Genomic DNA, 22,687 nt, shown 5'->3' on the forward strand with positions numbered 1-22,687 from the left:
TTATTGTTATTTTACTCAGGAGGAACAAAATGATCATAGCAATAGTTAAATGCTGACAGTAAAAATAAAAATAGTTAAATGTCTTTCCGTTGTGGTCCAATTCTAGCACAGGGAGCTTAAAGGTACCTGCGGTACAATAAAAACCAGATGTAACATGAATTCAAGATGAGTATATATATATATATATATATGCACATCCTGACTTGAGGCTTGCATAAGCATTCAGAGGGGCTGTTGGAGTGCCTGAAGAACAGGAAAATGTGTTTGCTTCAATGGCCTGCTGGAGCAAAGCAGCATCACCATCTCTTTTATAGCATTCATTCCCACAGTTCTGCCCAGCAGGTCACTTGTTGCCACTGTGCAGTGCAGATTGTGGTTAGGTCTTCAGTTCCTGCATCCAGGGAAAAAAAATAATTCTGGGGAATACTCATACCTGTGCAGTTGTCCCTCAGCTTTATAGTAATGAATATTAATTCCATTTCTTTGCAAGAAAACTTATGGTTGAGTTAAAGTTCTTTAAAGCAGAAGTTTTTCCACTTATTTCTTCTTTTTATTGGACATTGTCATGAAGACACCCTCAGATTTAGAATGTTGCTCCATCAGGGTCCATATTTTTCCTGTTTGTTTAGCTCACTGTTTCCACTGGCTGCAGCTGATTCACAGCTCAATAACACTTCCCTATCAGGGGAGCATACATAGATAAGTAAAGGGGGAATAAAGAAAAATGCATTTTAGCCAAAAGATAATTATTTAGGGAAAAGAAAGAATGTAATTGCAAGAAGTCTCAGAGGTCTGCCTTATGTTAGGACTCAAATTCTGTAATACCTGGAGAACAAAATACCTTTTTTTGGTGCTTTTCTGATCTGTGTTGTGGTTTCCTACACAGTGCTCATCACCATTGACCTTGCATTTGTTTTATAATTGTGATCTCTCTTTTAGGTGAGAAATGAAATCTCTAGCAGGTAAATGGAATGCCTTGCCCATGATCTGAAATGCACATTTCTCGTGTAATAATGAAGAGAAATAAGTGATAAACTTTAGAGTGAAGTGTCAGAGTCCTCCTTTCTCCAGCAGAGGAGAGGCAGGAACAGAGACTGGGAATTGTGTTCTTGATTGCTATGAGCTCATTTCTCTGTGCTTGGAGAAACCTTAGCCAAATCTTCCACTTTTGAAGTTGTACAATAGGCAGATGCCGTTATATTAATTGAGGAGGAAATTTTCAGTCTCTCTTCTAAAGGCTGCTCCTGTAGTCCCCCTAAAATACATAGAACTACACAAATATTAAAAGAGTATTTATATTGCATTGAGCTACTTTTCTGTCCCATTCACTAATAGGAAAATACCTAAAAAAACAGGAAATAAGGGCTTGGAACAGCATCATTATTAGAAATGCTATTCTGGTCTCCTGACTTTCTTTGGTTCCCTTTCCCTTTGTGGCATTTTCTCTGCCCATCCTGGGCACAGGGCTCTAGGATGTCAGAGCAAAGATCCATTTCCCCCAGTCACACCATGTTTCTTCTCCACTAATGGATGCCAGGGAAAGATGGAAACTGGAGATAAACAGAGGAAACCTGGTCTGCAGCACCCCCTGGCTCAGAGCTTCCCTGCACTAATGGTGGCTCTTTAAAATTTAATGGTGTTTAATGGGGGAGGTATATCCCTGACTCTGATGCTCACATCTGAGATGATAAACCCCATCCCAATAGGACAAGCTCCCCCTCCATGTCCTTCCTTAGCTCTACTTTCCTATGCTCCTGCTTTTTAGAAAGTATTTTGCAGTATTTTAGGATGTTTCCACATCTTTGGATGTTTATCTTTTGCTCTTCTTACTTTAAGGCATGAAATGATTCCCTGGCACCTCATGCTGATGAAATCTGTTGTCCCAGGGAAAAGGGCCCAGGGGGAAGGCTGTGAAAAATGAAGCCTTTATGGCCCCACTGAGTGCTTATAAAAGTGAGTGGATAGGATCTTAATAGCTTTTTAAATACTGACTATCTTGCATGCAGCCTTTGATTTTACCTTCTGAGCTGGAGAGCTGGTGGCAAGGAATGCAGTTCTGATTTACTATATTTAATACAGAAGAAGTTAGGAAGAGATTTTCAGAGGGTAAAGCAGTTGCAGAAGAGCTTTTGCTTCAGAAGTGTGGGTGCTTATCTGTACTAATCAGATACAGAAATGGAGGTGTAAATCTGAGGGGATCAGGATTTGTTCCAGTTCTGTATTGCCCATTTCCATACAACCCAGAAATTGTCCTCACACATTTCCCTCTGGCAAACTTTCTATCCTAAGCACACGCACATAATGTAATAAACTGCAGATAAACCTCTGTGATACTGGGTTCAAAAGGAAAGAGGAGAAATTAGGTCAGAGATTGGGAAGAAATTCTTCCCTGTGAGGGTGGGGAGGCCCTGGTACAGGTTGCACAAAGAAGCTGTGGCTGCTCCATCCTTGGGAGTGTCCAAGACTGGGTTGGATGGGGCTTGGAGCAGCCTGGGGTAGTGGAAGGTGCCCCTGTCTGTGGCAGGGGGGTTGGCACTAAGTGATCTTTAAGGTCCCTTCCAACCTAAACTATTTTATGATTATAAAGAGATATGATTTTAATGTCTTGTGTAAAATTAAATATCACCTTTGTTTTAGAAATATTTGCACTTGTATGTTGGCACTTGTATCCTCAAAACTGAGAACACAGAATTTTTTTTTAAAAGACCTTTTTTACTCACTAGTGAAAAATCTAAAACGCCCATCCAATTTACTGAACATAACCTTGCAGGTTTAAATCAGATTAAATATATATTTTTAATTGCGGAAAAATTTTGAATATGGATTACTCTAATTTTGCGGAAACCTGTAGGTACACAATCTGTGATAATTGGGAGTGGGGCTCATCCCCAGTGGGCAGGACAGGTGAATGCTAGCCCAGGGGCACTGAGCAACCACCAAAGGGAACAGAGGGCACACAGGTGCAGGGCATCAACAGGAGGGGATAAAAGGCTGGGTTAAATAACAACAAGGGCAGATGCTTGCAGCCTGCTGAAGAGGTGAGGTGTTACTCTGTGTGGGGTGAAGCTTTCTGATATTATCTGTTGATACTCTGTGTATGGTGGCTGTCTCAGTTGTGGCAGTTAAGTGCCCAATTTACCTGTCTGAGATGATGAGCAGAACTTGAAGGAGCTGACATTGTAAACCTTGAGGATTTTTAATTGCTAATAAACAGGTAAACCTTGGTTTCAGCATAGACAAGCTTTATATGCTCTGTTTCAAAATGTGGAGATGTTCTGTGGTTGTTGTTTTTGTCTGTTTTTAAGGAAAAGGTTTACCATTAAGTAGAACTAAGAGATTAGCAAGTTGTAATTTTTTTTTCTATATATACTTTTTCCAAATCAGTATTTAAATGCTGGGTGCTACATGCTCCTTAAGTAGATATTTTAGAATACAAATTGCATGCTATGAAGGAATTGTAACTTTCCAGAAATATTTGGAGTGGTCCCCACTGCTGCCCCAAAAATCCATTTGTCTTCTTTCTCCCCAGAAGGAGAGAACTGGATTTCACTGTTTGAATAGTTGAGTAAGAACAGAGGAAAGCTGTACACGTTATAAAGAGACAGAAAATCTGTGTATTAAAAAGAAAAAAATCACCTCTCTGAATTTTACAATAGTTCTTAAATAACTTCACACAAGCTGATCTGTAAAATACGGAAAGGGGAAGAATTGGACACTGCTTCCAGAGGGCAGCTTTGTAATGCTGGTGTTACCCTGCCTTTGGCTGTAGTTTCACTGACAGTGGCCATTCAGGCCGTCCTTGTCCCTGAAGGAAATGGCAGAGCTGAAGTGGGTGGGTCACAGCAGGGTGATACTGGCAATGGAATCAGCTGCCTCTGCTAAAACCAAGGATATTTCTCACCAGGATTATTGTTTTTAGGGTTAAAATTAATATCTGAATTTATGCAGGGTAGCAAAAATAAATAGTAAATAATATCCTGAACCACACATAGCATTGTGCAAAACATCTCAGTCCTAATAACTGCTTAAAAAACCCCTATTACTACTGTAATTGTGAATGGCTTCTATTTGATTTTTTAAAATAAAAAATTATCAGAAAGGTAGGAAGGCAAACAAGCAGTCATGCTTTAAAGCCTCAAAATCTGACTGTGATGAGAAGCCCCCAATCCAGCCTCATGTGGCTGCCCACACCCCTAACCCTGCAGGTGTGATGGAGCCACCTTGCAGCAGTTCCCATCACCCTGCTCTGGGATTCAGGGAGCAGGAAGAGGAGTATTTTGATGCTGTTTGGGAATAAACAGTCATTTTGCTGCTGTTTTGGATCTTAGCTATCATCTTCAACTTGTGTTTGTGCTGCGGCTGCACTGGCTGCTGTGCTGTTGGTGTGATCTGCTGCTTGAAGTATTGTCACAGACATCTGTTATGGAAAATCCTTTGCTTAGGATTTTTCCTCCTGAGAAGCTGGGAGGCCTCAGGAACAAAATGTAAACAATGATTATCTGCTGCTGTGGAATGCAACAGGTGCATCTGTGATTGGTCTCATGTGGTTGTTTTTAATTAATGGCCAATCACAGTCAGCTGGCTCAGACTCTCTGTCCAAGCCACAAGCCTTTGTTATCATTCCTTCTTTTTCTATTCTTAGCTAGCCTTCTGATTAAATCCTTTCTTCTACTCTCTTAGTATACTTTAAATATAATATATATCATAAAATAATAAATCAGCCTTCTGAAACATGGAGTCAAATCCTCATCTCTTCCCTCATCCAAGAGCCCCTGTGAACATGGTCACAAAGTGTGCATGGAGCTGCTTCATTAACTGCAAGCAAATTGCTGAATTGTTTTTTATTTTAGTTTTTTTTAAGCTGGTTAAAAGTCACAAAAACAAACCAAAAATCTTCTTTTTGCAGGATTGTTTAGTGCCATGGCTATGGAATTTTTGTGTGACCTTTCAGCTCTGACATGAGGAGCTGTAGCAGTTCCTGGGTGCCAGCACCACTCTCACCTGCTGCTGGAGCCACCTGGAAGGCACAAGGCTCACTTGAATGATTCTGGGCAGGTCAGTGATATCCGTACTCAGGAAATCTCCTGCAAAGCCCAGCATCCCTGTTTTTGTGTTCACTCTGGGTGGGGTGGTTGGTTCATTGAGAAGGTGCAAGATAAGGAGGGATTTGCTCCAACTCTCCCCAGTAAAGGAGCTTAACACCTCTCTGTGGTTCCTTGGCCTGATGGCAGAGTGCTTGTGCAAGAAAAGGGAGATTCCCTCCATCTTTCTTGTTGAATGTATGTATTTTCAGGAATGCCAGACCTGTGAGGGAAAAAAAAAAGCAAAAAAAAAAATAGAAATAACCAAATATTTTTGCTCTATTTTTTTATTAACTGGTAAAAAATACTTCTCAAAGAAAGGTGGAAGTTTTGGGAAATTTCTCTTGTTAACATGGTTTTATTCCACAGGTGTAGTGGTTTTGAGGACATCAGGTTATTCATCTTTTAGGCTTATTGGACATTTCCCCTCTCAAATAAAATTAAATAAGTGATCTTGTGGATCACTGTGATATTCAGCCTTGTCTCACCAATTATTGTTCAGGGTGTGAATTCCAGTGGTGAATTCCTGGATTTATTTGGGCAAATGCCATACTTGGCACTGAGGTCACTACTGGAGTAGGGGTTTAAGCACTGGCTGTTTCTGGGGTGAGACACCTGAGGTAATGTGAATTTCCCTCTTGGGGATGGCAGTAAAGGTTTCCTCAATAAATTTGGCAATGTGGTGTAAACTTTAATGCCCTTTATGTACCAACAGCAAATAGTAACAGCAGCTTTTAATGCCTTTTAGTAGTTTCCCAAGGAATACATGAAGTGCTTAATTTCTGTGGTTAAATTAAGACTGATGGAAAGAGGCAGAATTTCTTGATTCCTTCATTATCTTGATATGTTTGCTGTTAAGGACTTTGTTTGAAAAATCTATTTTTATTCACGCATATATTCAAAAAACTTAGAAACCAAAACATTATTCTGCCTCTGAGAAAATTATTCTTATTGTTATTAGTCTCTTATTGTAAGAATAATGGGTAATATTTTTAGAAAAAGAAAGCAGAGAAAATATACTTTCCAGAAAGCACTTTGAAAAAGACCATTGTCTTTTCAGATCTGGGAACTTAATATTATTGTTGTGTTCTCCACTCAGGACCCTGAATTTATCACTTTCTGACTCATCCCAGAGGACCTGGCTTCATTCAGTGAACAGGACAGATGTTTCTGAGGTTGGTTTATCTTTTATTCGTGAAAACTTCGGTTTGTGTATGTCTATATTCTCTAATTATGGATGGAAAGTCAGGTTTAATATTTAAACATTTTAATATACGAATGTCAACATCACTACTTAAAAAAAAATAGGAAATAATGAATAAATTAATAACTGCAGGAGTATCTCCAAAAAGGTTAGAGGTGCCAAAATTGCACTCTCAGGGTGTCTTGAGTTCTTCTGTGCAGTTGTATGCAGGTATTTAAAGTGCAGAGGCATTTAAAGTAGTGAAATGAAGTTCTCTGTTAAGGAATCAAGTAATGCAATTAACATCATCCACAGATTGCTCTTATGTACAGGAAACCATCTGTAAGAGCATTTTCACTGCAGTGTTATTGTTTAGTGTTTAAAATTCTATGAGATTTAAGTGTGGGAGTTGCAGATTATACCTATAAATGACATCTGTCAGTGGCCTTCATGAGTGGCCCTGTCTCAGTGCAAAACATGAGTGAAATTCAGAGACTCTGAATTTATTTATCTTTTATTATTTTAAATGAAGGATACTGTAATTTTGCCTGCAGTTCACACTTTTTTTAAGCTCCTTTTAAGCATACTGGATCATTTCAGGCCTTTGGAAATCATTCATCTAAAGTTCACCACATTCAGAACAAGGTTCTTGGATACTGCTTGAATTATAGCTCCCTTTTCAACAAGAGATTATTATACATTCTGTTGAACATAGAAAATCCCTGACAAGCTAAAGGTTTTGAGGAATTCATGTCAAGTTCATATGTCTTTACTTGAAATTTTGTTCACCTACAGTACTATTTCAGATTTTTAAAATGCATTTCTCATTGTATTTACCAAAAAGACCTAATTTCTCAAACTTAATTGTATCATCAAAAAATACAGACTACTATAAATGGCTTTATTTACATGAGTTCAAAGAGTGGGTGTCTGGTTGTTAAAGAAAAAGGGTTAGAAATCCAACTCTATAAATTATTATGATTTATATTCATACAGAATATTTACAAATATATTATATCAGTCTTCACACTCCAGCTGTATGTTTGAATTTATGCACTGGAAAAACCTGTATTGCCTGCTAGAGATTAGAATTCTTTTTGGCTTTAGATCATTTAAAGAAGGAGTTTGACTATGCTGAGCTCTAAAAATTTTAATTCCACAAAACATTCTACTTGATGTGTAATGTGGAGAGGACAGAATGTCACAGTGAAGTGTCACAGCTTCTTTTTACCTGCTAGGGAAGAACCAGTGTTGCAGTCAGTGCTTGCCCACTCTTACCAAGAGCCCCTCAAGTGCTCTGTGGGACTGTTCTTCTTTCCATTTTTTGTGTTCTGCTGGAATTTAGAGAAGTGTTCAAATGAAGTGTCTGCCCCCAGACACTCCCACTGCTGATTGCACCATTTGATAGCACCATTACACTTGGAAACAGAGTTCCAAGGAGGGCCAAGATGCAACCTGTGATGTAAAATTGTGTCCTGAATTCCCATAAAGCGTGGGGTTTAGGAGCTCTGTGTGTTAGCATCCCCAGCCTTCTCTTACCAGAGAGTCTTACCTCTCTTTAAAAACTTTAAATTGCTTTAAAGTTTTGAGAATTGCTGTTGTTATACTCAAGAGGACAGGGTGTTCCTTTCTTAAAAGAAAACAGTATTCTAAAAGCCTCTAGTTTTTGATAAATATTTTAATGATAAAATGGGTATACGTTGGCATTAATTTTCTTATTTATTTCTAATAAAATGCACTGCATTTTATTGTAACATATTTTGATCACATAATCTCTTAGAAGTCTGATTACAACAGTTATAGTCCTGCCTTTGACAACCTATTTTCAGATATTTTCAAGAGTTTCACATGCTGTGTTTTCCTGCAAAGCCCAATGTAAGTCTGGTAATCCTTGCTTTATCTTTTGCACAAGAACATCAGTTGATCTTTTATCTCTGAGTTTCCTCACAGGAACTTCAAAAGGAAGTTGATGCAAATATGACAGCAACACGAAAATGCTGCAGAAATCTCTTGTGCTTGCTTAGTGAGATCTGAAAATTTAATGTGTCTAGGCATAGAATTCTTTTCCCATTGTTGAGACATGACACAAGCTGGCAGAGAGTTTGATTTTGTGTTTGTGTACACCAGGCCGTCGTGGCAGTAACTTTGGTTGCTTTTTGCTCGTTGATTGGAGGGTTTTTTCCTTGTTTGTTGGTTTGCTTTTGGTGCCATTGCTACAGTTAAAAATCTAATAGAGAGGAAGTTGAACTAAGAATGAACTTGGCAAAAATGCTCTCTGTTTCTGAGGCTCTGCTTCAACAGGGGTATTTCCTCTCCATGATGTGTCACAACCCAAAAAATTCCTCTGACTGCCCTGGAAGACTCAAGACCCTGCTAAGAAGCTCAGACACCTTGGCACAGAGCCCAAGACCCCTTTGCCTTTGATTTAGCCCTTAGAAAAAACAATTACCAACCTTTATATGAGGAATTACACGTCAAAATGTTTAAGTGGAATAATAGTTTGTCACAAAGTAAAAAATAGATTTTTGAAGATTTTAGAATAGGGGCTCAAAGTCCCAAGATAGAAGAATTTAGGTGTGCCTTGTCCTTTTTCTTTCTTCTTCCTAACCTCCATCTTCTAAGTGATGTTAGCATTTTAAAATTAGTTTAGAGTAGAAGCTCACTATCTAAAATAAGTATTGAGAAGTTATTGTAAATAGCGTACAGGTAATTTTTAGTATGAAAAGATAACACCGCCCCAAAGATGGGCAGTGTGCCTCAACCTGACCTGCTAGACAGACCTCAGTGACTCAGAAAAAGAATTTTATAGATCAAAAACAATAAACAATCTTAAAAACAAAAATAGAAAACTTTTTTTGACTCTTCAAAAATAGAAGAGTTTTTTGACTCCTTCTTGGACTGCTGGGCTAAGAAAAAGACCTTCTAATGCCTCTCAAAGTCAGTCTAACCAGCAAAAATTCCAAAAATGAAGCAGGTTTTGGGTGCAGCTGCTGTCAGGCATTGTCCCCCACTTCCATGGCCCTTGCTGTAGGAGTTGGGATGTTTCACCAGCCCAGGGCTGCCCTTGAATCCAGAGCTGTGCAGAAAATTGCCAAGATATTGCCATTCTCTAGTGAGTACTGGTAATGGATCAAGCCTTGGCTTGCCCCAGGGCTGCTGAGTTACCATGGAAAGGTTTTGGATGAGTGCCCTTGCTCCTTGAGGAGTGGGAATCCAGCAGCAATAATTCCTGCAGGGCTGAGCTGGGGGAGTGGTGCTGAAAGGGGTCAGCATCCCAAAGACTGCACCCTTTTATGCACAGGCTTTAAATAAGCAGTGTACAGGGAAAAAAAAAAAAATCTATACAGGAATTGATTTATCAGTGTTGAGGAGAGGTGCCCTTGAAAATACCACACATTGCTTGGAGTCTGCTTGTCTTCCAACTGCCTGCTTCTCTTGACTTTTCCTTGAGTTTAGCCAGCTGTTTTTATTTCTGGCACTAATTCTGGCTGGATGTTCAGATGCCTTAGCAACTTTGCCATTTCAAATATTCGTCCCCGTACCACTTGTGCTTCGTCTCATGCTGTGTAAGAAAGCTTTCAGAATGGCTTCCTACAGGTGCTGAATAATTTAGCTGGAAAATGAAACTTGCTGAATGCCACAATCAGTTTTAAGTATATAGAAGAGTTGCTGATAAGAATGACCTTTTCAGAGAAGGACTTTTGAGGAAGGTTCTCTTCATCCCTATAGCTCGTTAGAGATTTCATTATCCCTTTAAAATTAATAATAAACATTAAGATTATCTCATTGCTGCAGTAATAATAAGGCTTTACAAAGATTGATAATCTTGTTAGCAACAAGATTAATAAGAGAATGAGCACTTGATCATCAAATAAAGAAGTATTTAAAAATAGTTTGGACACCAGCACAACTGAAGTTTTCCTGAATTACATCTTCTCAGGATTTGGCAACTCAGGTTGATAAAACTGTAGTATAGGCTGTAGAAAACTCAGCATTTCTCCTTAGGCTCTGTGTTTCAGGAGTTTTATGATATTCCATGGCAAACATTCATTGTGAGTTAAAAACACAGTTTCTCTGTTTTCTAATTATCAATATTTTTCATTTTAAGGAGGAGGGGGTAAATGGTGTCCTAAAATACAGTTTATAAAGTTTAATGTGGCATTTTTATTATTGTGTTTTGAAAAGTTTGGCCAAATATGACTTGAAACCAACCTTCATTAAAAAAATTAAAATACTTGATAGTGCAAATATGAGTCCACAACCTGGCACAATTTCTTCTGTTATTTTAGTTTGGAAAGCAGGGGTGCCAACCATCTGTTTTTAATTGCATATTCAAAAATGTAATTCATAATTACATGTTCATAAATGTTCCTGATACATTCATGGGTATTTTGGGTTTTTTCTTATATTTCACTTATGCATATTTAGAAAGCATACTTAGAGTTCTTTCAGAGCTGTGCATGACAACAATTCTCATTTTAAAAACATCTACTTTTGACTCACTTTTGTATAAAGCTTGCTGCTCTGTGCTTCACTTAGGGAATAAAACAGAAATTAATCTGGAGGAGAAGCTATTCATCGTGAACCTGTCACTTCCATAGTATCTTATGGATTTTAAAGAGGTATTTTGAGCTACATTATAAAACAAATAATACCCTTCTTCTGAAGGAGGGCAAAGAAAAAATGTTCTTTAAATAGTGCTGTGTTGTCATGAAATATGTGCTTACTCTCAGACAAATCTACTTACTTTTAATAACGCCCATGCTTTTATAATATGCTGCCTTCATGAAATTCCCCAGCAGCCAATGGAGCTCCACTGAGGCCTGTGCTGATGGATAGCACTGTGAGTTTTACTGAATTTATCTGCCAGATTCCCACTGAATCCATGCAGTGTGATGAAAAGGGCCCCTGGAAAATCCCCTGCTGCCTTTCTTTGTTGAAATGTGGGTAGGGTATCATGCATCCAACTCAGCCTTTAAACTGTTGAATAGGTCACTTCCCTGTCTGGGTGACAGCTTTTCTGGGTGATGGAACAGGGGAAAAACATCAGTGATGATCTTCCCTCTGGATGCTTTGGATCTGGGGGTGAAAATCCAGACCTGGTGGTGATAGGGGTGAAGACATCCTTTTGTATGTTAACCTCCCATATGACAAATTCTGCCTTTTTCCAGCACCCATGGGAAATAAATACCCTTACCTAGAAAGCTGAATGTGCTCTCTTTGGTCTGGGGTAGGAACTTGTGTGGGGACAGCTGGGACAGGGAGAGTTCCCACAGCCAGATGGTGACTCTGGGCAGCTTTACCTCTCCCCAAACTGAGACAGCCATGTGGTGGGATTATGAGTGTTTGTAGTGCCAGCGGGAGCAGGCTTTTAAATTAATGTTAAATTAAAAGTGGTGTGAGATCAGCCAACTGAGCCTTGAGTGTGTCACCCAGCTTTTTAAGTTCTTTTAAGCCTTCTGATGTTTGCATTCTTGTAATGAACTTTGTCACACACTTTTCTGTAAATACTTATTGTTTTACATTCTTTTATAGAAGAGGAGAAATTTGATGGACTGTTGGTTTGTCCAGTGTCGTGGGAGAGGTGGCGCTGTCATCCTCCAATCCACTGTCACTTTTAGAAATCTATAAATGCTGGAGTCAGAATTAAACTTCCCCTCTTTTTACCTTGGAGATTCCAGTGTCCACATCATTTTATTTCATGTCCTAGAGCGACATGAGTGAGGAAAGGGAGAAGGAGAGCAGATGAGTTTGTCCCCTAGCCACAAGAAAGAAAGTTGTTGTAACTACAGGTGTAATTCTTGGTATTTAACCTCTTCCTTTCTGCCTTTTTATTTTTCTCTTGAGGGTTTTCTTTTAGTACCTTTGGATTTAGGGCTGAATATGAGCAAGTAGTCACACCTGGAGACAAGTGCAGGTAGGAGCTGAGGGTGCTATTCAAGCAGCTGGATGTGGGTTAAGTATTTGCCAGGCCGTTTTTATAATGTCTTATCTTCATCTATCAGTATAAAGGATGGATAAATGCCCTTGCTGACTTCATTCTCCTGGGTCACCTTATTTTATTATTCAGTGGCCTGTGACAGAGAATTATGAGGTGAAGAAAGGGAGGTCCTGCTTGTAGCTGTGCTCTTGTCCTGGCAGATGTTCAGAGAGCTCAGGGACAGCAGTGCCAGCTGTGCTGGGAAGGGATCTTTGCTCATGCACCACAATGCACAGGAAGATCTCATTTGTCAGAGTCATTCTGGGTTATTAACTGGGTAATTAATTAATTGGTATGTATTTCCCCTCTCATTTGCAACCAGAGCTTTTTTTCAACAAAGACTTGTGGTGCTACCCGGTGGCTCCAGCTTGAGCAGGCTGTTTGTAACCACTGAAGTAAACTATTACCTGCAGTAAAACAAAGTCTAAATCTCTGCTAAAGCCACCCAAGGCAGGGATATTTCCATGTTCCATATGAGTTACACTGCAGAAGGTACTTAGGGATGAAGATTGTTGAGAATTAAGAAGAATGTGGTATTTCTTAGACCTTTTTAAAACTTTCAGTGCCTTTTCTATTGGCAGTTGTGAGATTGACATGAATACAGTCCTGCAATTTATCTGCAGACTGCAGTGGTGTCCTGGGTTCAGCAGGGATAGAATTAATTTTCTTCCTGGTAGCCAGTACAGTGTGTGCTTTGGATTTAGCATGGGAACAATGTTGGTAACAAAGGGATGCTTTAGTTGTTTCTGAGCAGCGCTTATGCTAAGTGTTTAGGATAAAAATCAAAGGTTTTTCAGCTTTTCCCCTCTCCACCAGCCTAGAGGCTGGAGGGGGGTACAAGAAATTGGGAGAGGACAGAGCTGGGGAAAACTGACCCCAACTGACCCAAGGGATATCCCAAACCCTTCTGAGTCATGCTCAGCAAATAAGTTAGTGGAAAAGCTGTCCAGGGGCTGCTGCTCAAGGACTAGGCCACAGTAACTTCATGGTATGCAATTTCTTTTTATTTATATTACTTGTTTTTCTTAGGATTTGTTTGCATTTTTGCTGTTTATCTTTTCACTGCATGTATGATCATGATTATCATTATTATTATTTTCATGTAAGTTAAGAAGCTGTTTTTAATTCAACCCAAAAGCTTTCTTTGTTTCACCTTCCAAAGTCTCTTCCCAGCCCAATGTGGGAAGTGAGTGATTGGCTGTGTGGGGATTTGCTGGCTTGGGTTAAACCATGGCAAGCTGGAGCATTGACCAGTGTTGGAGTGTGAAAGGATGGTTGCATCTGCACTGAAGGTGGGTGAAAACACCCACCCATGGCCACCAGAGATACAGACACTGCTCCTCTTGAACATTTTCCTCTGGGTTTTGAGCAGGGAATCCTCTCATGCCAGGGACTGGTCCTGCTCAGTCATGGAGCCCCATGGAAGCATTAATGGGATTGTTTGGGGGGGTAGGTGGCACAAAGATGGATTGGGAAAGAGAGCTGGAAAACGTGGAGAAAGTCCTTAGCACTCCCAGCTCAGGGAGTCCACGTGATGCCTTTGGATGTGGATACTGTGGATTCCTTGGGAATGCTCAGGTATGGCACTGGCCAGCAGGGCTTGTCTCCATTTGGATGGGGCTGGAAGGACAAATGTTGAGTTGTGTGTGGGTTTTGGGTCTTCAAAGAGACAGGGGCAGTTGTTGGTTGCTGCAAAGTTGTTTCTTGCATGAATACATCAGTCTCAAAGGTGCGGAGTTCAGAGTTTTAAAATCCTTACGGGAAGATTTCTGGCATAAAGTCCCGATGTTCCAAGCAGAGGCAGCAGAAGCTGCCACCATTTTTTCTTCTTCCTTCTTTTGCACTACAATACAGGGGAGTTTTATTCATAAATCATCCAATCAGCTAAAACCTTCTTCAAAAACTATGTGAGCTTAATTCCAGTGTGTGAAAGTAGTGTCATCTCTCACACAAAATGTATGCATAGAGTTCTATCTGTTCACCACATGGTTCAATGTGTTCTAGCAAGAAATGCAAGCAGTGTTCTGCTATGGTTTCATTATGTCTGGAGCCAAGTTAATTTTGTGAAAGGTATCACTACTGAACTTTAAACTAGGCCTTAGGGCTTTTTACTACCTAACAGTCTCTTAAGGCACTTAAGATTTGTTTCTACTTAAAACTAAAACTTACACTCTTACTTCATGTCTGTGTGGCTTAATACATTTCAGTTTCTCCAAAGGTTCCAGTCAGTCCCTGTGTTCCTTTCTGTCTCTGAGGGACTCAGAGAGGCTTCTATTTCATGCATTCCACCAGACAAACACTCTTCCTCCCAGCCTGGAGCCTGTTGTCACTGCTGGGTGTTTGTGCTGGCATTAAACCCCGCTGCTGCACTATGCGAAGTGGCTCAGAGGGTTTGCAGTGGCTTGGGAACCAATGCCAACACTATTGTGTCCTTTTCCTGAAATGAAGATTTATCTTTCTTCATAGAGACCCAAAGCCTGGATGTGGCTGACCTTTCTGTGGCAGCATCTGAGAAACAAAAGGTTTCTTGGTGTTTCCTTTTGCAGAAGCTTCCCCTCCAGCAATTTCTCTCCTTTCAGCACTGGCTGTGCTGGAGCCCAGTCCCTTTCCACCCTGACCTTCCTCCTGAGCCTGGAGCTACAGCTCTGGAGAGCCCTGCGTGCCTGCACCATGGGAAGTTCTTTTTCTCTCTTATCTTAAATGGTCATAGGACCAAACTCAGTCTAGTATTAAAGAGGTGATGTCAAATAAATTCATACAAATATTGAAAGACAGTGGCTTTGTCCACGTGCCTGCTATTTTTATTGCTTCCTTTATTACAACAGATGAAGCAAGTAACTAAAGAAACTATTGCCTGTATTTTAGCTCTAAGACTTTGGCTGTAAAGTGTCTGATAGAAATTTTACAACACAATTGAAAAACTATACAGTTCTCTTAATAAGAATTTTAGAGATAGTTGCAACTCTAATGTGTCTGTCTTGCAACTGCTGCTTAATATCAGATAAATCAAGTAGCATTATGAGAGTGACAGTAATATCAGGGGAGGGACTATGTGCCCAAGTTGTTAGCATGTAGTATTAGAAATAGATGAATCTGATTAAATTTTAATATAAAATAAATTGCATTTGCAATTTATTAAGATTCTCTTCCTGGGCTAATACTCATCGTCTGTAGCATCCTTTTTAACTGATCTTTATGCACATCTTTATTTAATCAACAACGTGACCAACTGGAAGAAAAGAAATGGAAAAGTGTTTGTGGTTGTAACTGTCTATCTCTGAATATTATTTTCCTAGATTTACTTGCTCATTTTTTCTGCTTAGATCTTATGCCCTTGACCTCCTGAATTCAGAGTTTTCACAACATACATGATCTTTGAATCATCAGTGTGAGTAACAGAGCGTCACCTTGAGCTAGGAGAATGCAAATCAAATAAAAAGGCATCAGCTACTCCCAGTCTGGCCATCCTGCACTACACATTGTCCCACACTTGGGACATGTGGGTTTGTAAAGATGATTCTTTTTAGAAGCAGCTTTTCCACCAAAACTCCAGTGTGGAAATGACAGCCCCAGTAAAAAGAACTTCCCAAGTGATCCTTATACGAAGACTTTAAAATGACAGTGAGTAATTTTTAACCTGTGATCCCATTAATGCTTTTGACTGAAGTTCCTGCTGTCTTAACAGGAATTTGGTGGAATTCAAGCTGTAAGGTGGGCAAAATCCAGGGACTGTCAATTCAGTGTGTGGCTAAACCTGAAGCAGAGCTGATGTGCCATGTGGATTTCCTGCTTTTTGCACTAACAAGTGCAAGTTCCTTCATAACTGGTAGGGCCCTGTAAGCAGAGCCTCTGGTAATTCCCCTGCCTACACTGATCAATACAATGGAGAATTTTACCATCTCAGCAGCATTGAGAGGAGTGGTAAAAGTGAGCCAGGCACCACTTCTTTCCCTGGCTGCAATTAGAAAGACTTTGCAGGGGGAGGAAGCAGAGTTTATCTGTTACGGGAATTTCCAGGCAGTTGCAGCAGTTTAAAGAATATACTTTTGACTTTTAGTTATAGACTGTACAGAGGAAACATTGGTAGGAATGGCTGGATTCAGAGAGTTCCAGTCAGAGCTAAATCTAATTCTAAATATTGAAACCCTGTTTCAATAGCAATAAATTAATTTAGCCAGTAAAGCTAAAATCTATCAATACATGTTTCTTGAAAAACACAGTCTTTCAAAATTTGCACTGGATCTTTTTTTTTTTTTTTTTTTTTTTTTACCATGATCATAGTGCTTTTTTCCAGATGCCCATTTTGTCAGTTCCATCACACCCTGTTTATTTTAACTTATCACATCTCAGGTTAAATCTACCACATCAACTACAGCGATCACAAACTGTAGTGCCTGAGGCCACTTGTGAATGCCACTGTGGCAAAGCTGTCACCACTGCTTATGCAGACTGGGGGGAGGGAAACCTTGCTTGAGATGTGCAGTTCAGACAAAGTTGTCTTTTTGGCTTTAATCTGCTTAATTTTTCACAGTAAAAACACACAGTAGTCATGATCTCATATTTGAGTAGAAGAAATATGTGTTTTCACTCCATTAAAATAAGGGTATGCATGAAGTATAGCAGCTGAATATCAGTGTATAGATCAGCCACATTTTTAATAAATTTTAGGTAAAAATTTATGTTCAAGACCAAAAATCACCCATGGCTGCTTATGGCATCCATCTACATTGAAATTTCATATCCTCAGTGTTCTCTTGCAAGAGCTTAAAAAAATTCTTTAATGCTGAAGATGTAACAGCTCCTAAAATTGCCTTCTTGATGTGACTGCAAAAATCCCAGTTTATTTACTACTGGATCATCTATCCATCCAAAACCAGCTTATGCCAGTGAAATTTCATGTGAGTACACACTCCTGCTGCTGCTTAAGTGCCTTTCAGCTGGGCTGATGGAAGGCAGCAGCTCTGTGAGTGCCAGCAGCCACATCTATTTCACTTTGCTTAAATTGGAAAACAAGGAAAGAAAGATCTGAGTAACCAAGCCATTCAGAGAGACCTCAATATTGTCTTCAAATATTTCCATCGTTTTCTTCAGTGTTTTTGAGTTGTTTTTTTTTTTTTTTTTTCTTTTATATAGAAGTGACCTTCTATAATGAAAGTTGTCCGGCATAAAAATACATGCCCTGCTTTTATTTGAGAAACACTTGCTTTGGCCCAATACTTAACACCTTATTTAAAAAAAAAGAGATAGAACTATCAAAGAAGAACAACAAGAAAAAGGATTCACCAGGTTTACTTGCAGGAAAGAAGAACAGCCTGACTTGGCAACATGACATCTGACTTTCATCCTAAAACCAATGATCAATGTTTTCAGTACAGCTGTAAATGTTTGCTAGTGTGGCCTCAACATCTGCTTTTGGCAGCTTTGTATTTCTCAGTTTAATTGACTTATGCATGATTAAAATACCAATGGACAGTGTAAAATTATTTTGTGATATTAGCACCCAGTGACAGAATATAAACAGAGTGCTTGGTCCAGTGTTTATCAGAGTAAAGTTCTCCTTGGAATGGAAACCTGCAGCTTTTTATCTGAGGGATGAAAGCTGTTCTGACATACTGAAGCAATCAGCTGAACAGCCATGTAGAAATTGTCCAGATCATTCTCCTCACCCTCTTCCCACCCAAATGTAAATCCTGACTTTCTAAGTCTCCACACATTAAGCTACCCATGAGTTTGGTAATTTAGAAGGAAGCAAAAGGCAGCCAAATCACTACTGGATCTTTTATGCCTAGATTCTTGGATTTCATGTAATTTTTTGCCTAGGTTCTTGGGTTTAATTCCCTTTGCATTTTTTTTCTATTTTTCAATTGTAAAAATATCCTCTCCTCCATTGTCCTCTATTTCCATTATTTTTTCACCTGTTTTTTTTTCCTCCTGAGATCATCATAGTGTTCCAATTGATATTTGAAGCAAATTGTCTTTTTTTAACAATGTGGTTTATCCTATGTTTAACAGGGAGAAAGAGTAATATTTTTTTTCTTTGATGTCTCTCTTGCCAAAATATGCAGCTGAAGAACCTTTCTCCTCTCTTTTTCTATACACCGCCCATCTCAGTGTGACTCTGTGCCTTTGTTACCTCTGCAAGACATAACTTATGTAACTCCATTCCACTTCTGGTGACTAATAGTTTCTATTACTAGCTCTTTTTCATTGGTGCCTTTATTCCTTCCTTGATGTAGTTATTCAGTTCTGTCTGAAGCATCTTTACCATAAATGAAGCTGTTTTGAGAAGGTGAGGGATGGGAACAGCCAATACAACCTTCAGCTTTACTTCTTCCACAGTCTGAATTCCCAGCTCGGGTGGCTTTTTGTTGATTAAGATAAAGAGCTAAAAACCTACATCACTTTGAATGTAGCATCCTAAGTTTTAGTTGTCCAGGACAAGAGGTGCTGCCACTGCATCGCTCGGCAGCTCCAGTCTGGGAGCCTCATGTCTGGTTTCAGCTGCAGTGCCCCAAATCCAATCAGTCTCAGCAGATCTAATTAGTTTGCACAAGATGACTGCATGATGTGGTTATGCCTTTTTCCTGGTCCCAGGCTGATTACACCACATGTGGATTTTGTTGTCTCGGAGTTCAGGGCACTCTCTGCACCAGTCCTTAATAAACAGAAGTATTTAAGGATAAAGTGCTGCTGTTTGAATTCCTGTCAGTATTTCATTTTTATTGTCAGTCTAACAAAGACACTCATTAGTCCTGCAAATGGAGGCATGAATTTGTCTGAGGGATCTGTGCAGATCCATCCAGTACAGCCTGCAACTGTAGGAGAAACCCAGCCTGAATGCTTGAGTAAGAATAGGAAGTCTGTGGGGAAGGATCAGTAAAATATTGATTTAATTAGTGCTGCTAATTTCTTAAACAAGCACGCAAACTTTTTAATGAAAAAGTGCACAGCTTTTCAGGCTGCTCTTGGTATAGTCTGAATAAAACCAAGCTACTGGCATTCCCAGCATTGTAATTTATCTGCAGAATAGTTTGAAGGCAGACAAGGTGTTGGGTACTACAGAAAAAGAGTAGTCTAAAGGTGAGCTTGGTGAAATCAAAAAATCTAAGTTTTTCACCAAGTCAATTAGTTACAAGTTATGAAGAGTGTTTTCAAGAAAAGCTTGACTGTATTTAGTGATGCTGTGATTATTGACAGCCTTGCTAATGCAATTAGGCAGCCAGTGAAGCACTGAAATTGAACAATCAGGCAAATTCACATTAAAAAGTAGAATAAACAGCCTGGCTTTTACCTGTGGTGCATTCTGTGGGTTGTGGTGGTGCTAAGCAGATGTGGGTCATTACTGGAGAGCTGAAGGGATAATGGTCCAGCTTTAAATTGGCAGGTTAGCTCAAGGATGGCAGTGAAACCAATAGAAGCTCTTAAGCCCTGCTTAAGCCAAAAGGGAATGTGAAATCCTGGCAGGGGTAAAAGTGGGACTGCATTAGAATTAGCAGGTGTAGCTTTGTCCTGCCCTAGTTTGGTAGTTCAGATTGTTCACATATTTTTTTTTTAAATTGACATTAATTTGAAGTTAATCAGGTATCTTGCATTCAAAATTAATATATGATTTTTGAGAGTTGATTGTAATAAGACCCAAGAAAATTTATGTGCGAAATGAATATAGCTCAGGATAAATTGATTTTTAAATTTGAAGGAATACTCCCCTTTCCCTCCATTCCCTTTTAAAATTCTTGTCAATTCTTCAGCTTCTTCATGCATTAATCAGAGTATCCAAAGAATTCACTATTTTACAGGAACATGGAGACTATGTGAGAAGTACTCCATCAATTTTACTGTTACATTACACAGATGTACTCTAGCTACTAAGGGTTTTTTAGGATTTTTGTTTTGCTTGTGTTCTTGATTTGCCAACATTTTTATTGGTTATTTTTTGAATAGGAAAAAGGATATTGTCATCTGAAAAATCCCACTCATTTTATTTCTTTGCAGTCTACCACATTAGACAAAATGCTTTCCATCTGAAAATGACCCAACATAAATAGAAAATGAGAAGGTTTTTTTTTCCCCTCAGGAAATAAAAGCTTGGCATTTTTTAGTGTTATATCTTTGAAAACAATCTGCTCTGTCTGCATAGTTGTGTTCTTCAGTTCAGGTACAACTGATGTGTTGTCATTCATTTTTCAAAGCAAATATCAAACAGTCTCCTTGAAGTATCTGGCTTAGTGGAGACAGATATTTATCACCTGACATGACACATGAAAAACCCTGTGGAAATGTGGAAATGTATTGACTAGAGCTGCTTTGCAGAGTAGCTTGCTGGCTCTTCCATCAAAAGGGCAGGAAGGAGATTTTATCATGTCCTTCTGTGGAATAACTCATTAATAAAATATACTTAAAATGGAATGAGCTCTTCAGTATCTTCCTGTAGGAACAACTGCAACTATTTGGGAAAGGGTTGTGACAATATTATTGTTGTTCTAAGGCCTGCTGCTTGCTAAGGATGTTGACAATTCTGATTTATTTCTGTTCTCTGGAGCATCTTCCCTGAGCCAGCAAGACAAGCAGGTGAGGCTCTGGTTTCCTGCAGGATGAGCTATTACTTTAAAACATTTTGATTCTTTGTCACTTGTCACCCACACGCTGCATTCTGCAGATGTATGGGAGCAAACTAGGGAAGAATTAGGCAATCTTTCATCATTTACAAGCAATGTGATGCTGCTCTGCTGTAAGTGCTGGCAGAGAACTGACAGCTCTGAATTGAAGCCCGACCCAGGGAGACCTCAGTGCTCTCTTCAGTGTTATTAAAACAGGAATATCAAATGCACTCCTTGATTTCCTGACCTTGAGGGGCTTGGGAATGCTGGGCTTAGCCCAAGAGTGATGGGACAGCAGCTGGTGCTGGCTCAGGCTGCTGCAGGAGTGATGATCCAGAGGTGCAGTGCTGAGGATGCTCCTCATGGAGGGACACAGCCTGGATGTTCAGAGTGCAAAATCAGCATTTCCATGTGAGAAATACCTAAGGAGGTGTCCTTGACTGAGTTATTTAGAAGGGACTCTTGTTTAGTGGGGAGAGCAGACTTCTTCCTTGTTTTCATTTTCCCTGTTCTATGACTATTGCTTTCTTAGTCTTAGCTCAAAGGGAAGTCTGGAGAGAAAAGCAGCTCCGAAGTGTCACCGTCATATTTTCTGAAAAAATCCTCTTTGCCCAGGATTTCTCTCCTGGGAAGCCGAGAAGCCTCAGAGAAAAAGGAAAACAATATTCTCTCATTTGCTTCTCCTGTGTTTTGCTGCTCTGGAATGTGGTTGGAGATTGTTTATCCAACAGGTGAAGTGTTTTGACTTATTGGCCAATGATGGCCAAGGTTTGTCAAACTCTGAAGACAGTCACAAATTTTTTGGAATTACCTTTTAGCCTTCTATTCTTTAGTATAGTTTAGTGTAGTATTCTTTTATATAAGTACATAAAATAATAAATTAGCCTTCTAAGAACATGGAGTCAGATTCATAATTTCCTCCCAGAAAATACCACACTAAAGTACTGAAGAAGGGTTTTTTTTCCCATTCCACATTACTATAATTTCCTTCTGCTGAAGCCAATGGGGATTTCTTGGAGTTATTCCCATGCTTAGCACTTTTCCCAGGTGTCCTACACCATCTCTGTCTTCTAAGTAAGAAAAAAGAAAAACAATCTATGTTTCTCACAATGTTTTACTGCCCATTTTCTTTCTTTTAATGTTCCCACTTTAAACCTTTATTGGCTGAGCAGTATGACCTTAGTTTTTTAGTGAATTTAAACGACCTGATCCCATTAAATTTTGTGATGGTAATTTGAATTTTTATTTTACAGTGTAGATAATCTAAATGTTAAAGGTGGTGTGGGTTTTTTTTTTAAAGGAGGAATGTAAAATGATTCAAATGGAAGGGTTTTCTTTAAGAATAAGGTCTGCCTGAGTGCAAACTAGATAAATATATAAATGCAAGACTGAAATCTATTATAGAGGATGTCAAACTGATTAAAGTAATCTTGAACTTATTAGCAAAATCAGTCTTACACATACGATATTTTAATTCTAATTTGACCTATTTAAGTCTTGCATTATAAAAGGTTACACAATGCAAAAATAGGCAAGATATATCTGCTTATTTCCTTCTGTCTTTAAACTTTCCCTTTTTCAGCAAAACTGTAAGATAAAGCAATAAAGCAATTCAGATGATCACTCAGTGTTTTGTTGATTTTTGCAAAGCACAGAGGATAGACACCCTCTTCTGTTGGTATCAGAAACTGTTGGGTGTTTCTGGTGCAGCAGAGCAAGCACTGGAATCAGAGTAGAATTCTGAAAAACATGGCAAATTTTGTCCTGGTGGATGATGTGTAAACTGTTATCACTATTAGCATCATCTAGTCTGTAACACTGGAATTGTTGCCTCCAAAAGTGCTTT

At 39.2% G+C, this 22,687-nt stretch overlaps 1 protein-coding gene across 2 annotated transcripts in view; it reads left to right on the forward strand.

Annotated features, from left to right (window-relative positions):
- The window catches only part of ZNF804A (zinc finger protein 804A), a 384,349-nt gene that overhangs the window by 187,181 nt on the left and 174,481 nt on the right, over nt 1-22,687 (forward strand). Inside the window, exons 1-3 of one of the 2 annotated variants that reach the window (XM_064718111.1) lie at nt 3,129-3,214; nt 4,907-5,055; nt 6,181-6,256. In XM_064718111.1, coding sequence (XP_064574181.1) covers nt 5,042-5,055; nt 6,181-6,256 — 90 coding nt within the window. In that variant the 5' untranslated portion in view covers nt 3,129-3,214; nt 4,907-5,041. Of the gene's footprint in view, nt 1-3,128; nt 3,215-4,906; nt 5,056-6,180; nt 6,257-22,687 lie in introns of those variants that run through there. The other variant, XM_064718110.1, reaches the window with a different exon arrangement.

Source organism: Zonotrichia leucophrys, chromosome 7 (assembly GCF_028769735.1).
Source record: "Zonotrichia leucophrys gambelii isolate GWCS_2022_RI chromosome 7, RI_Zleu_2.0, whole genome shotgun sequence".
In the NCBI taxonomy this organism is placed as follows: Eukaryota; Metazoa; Chordata; class Aves; order Passeriformes; family Passerellidae; genus Zonotrichia; species Zonotrichia leucophrys.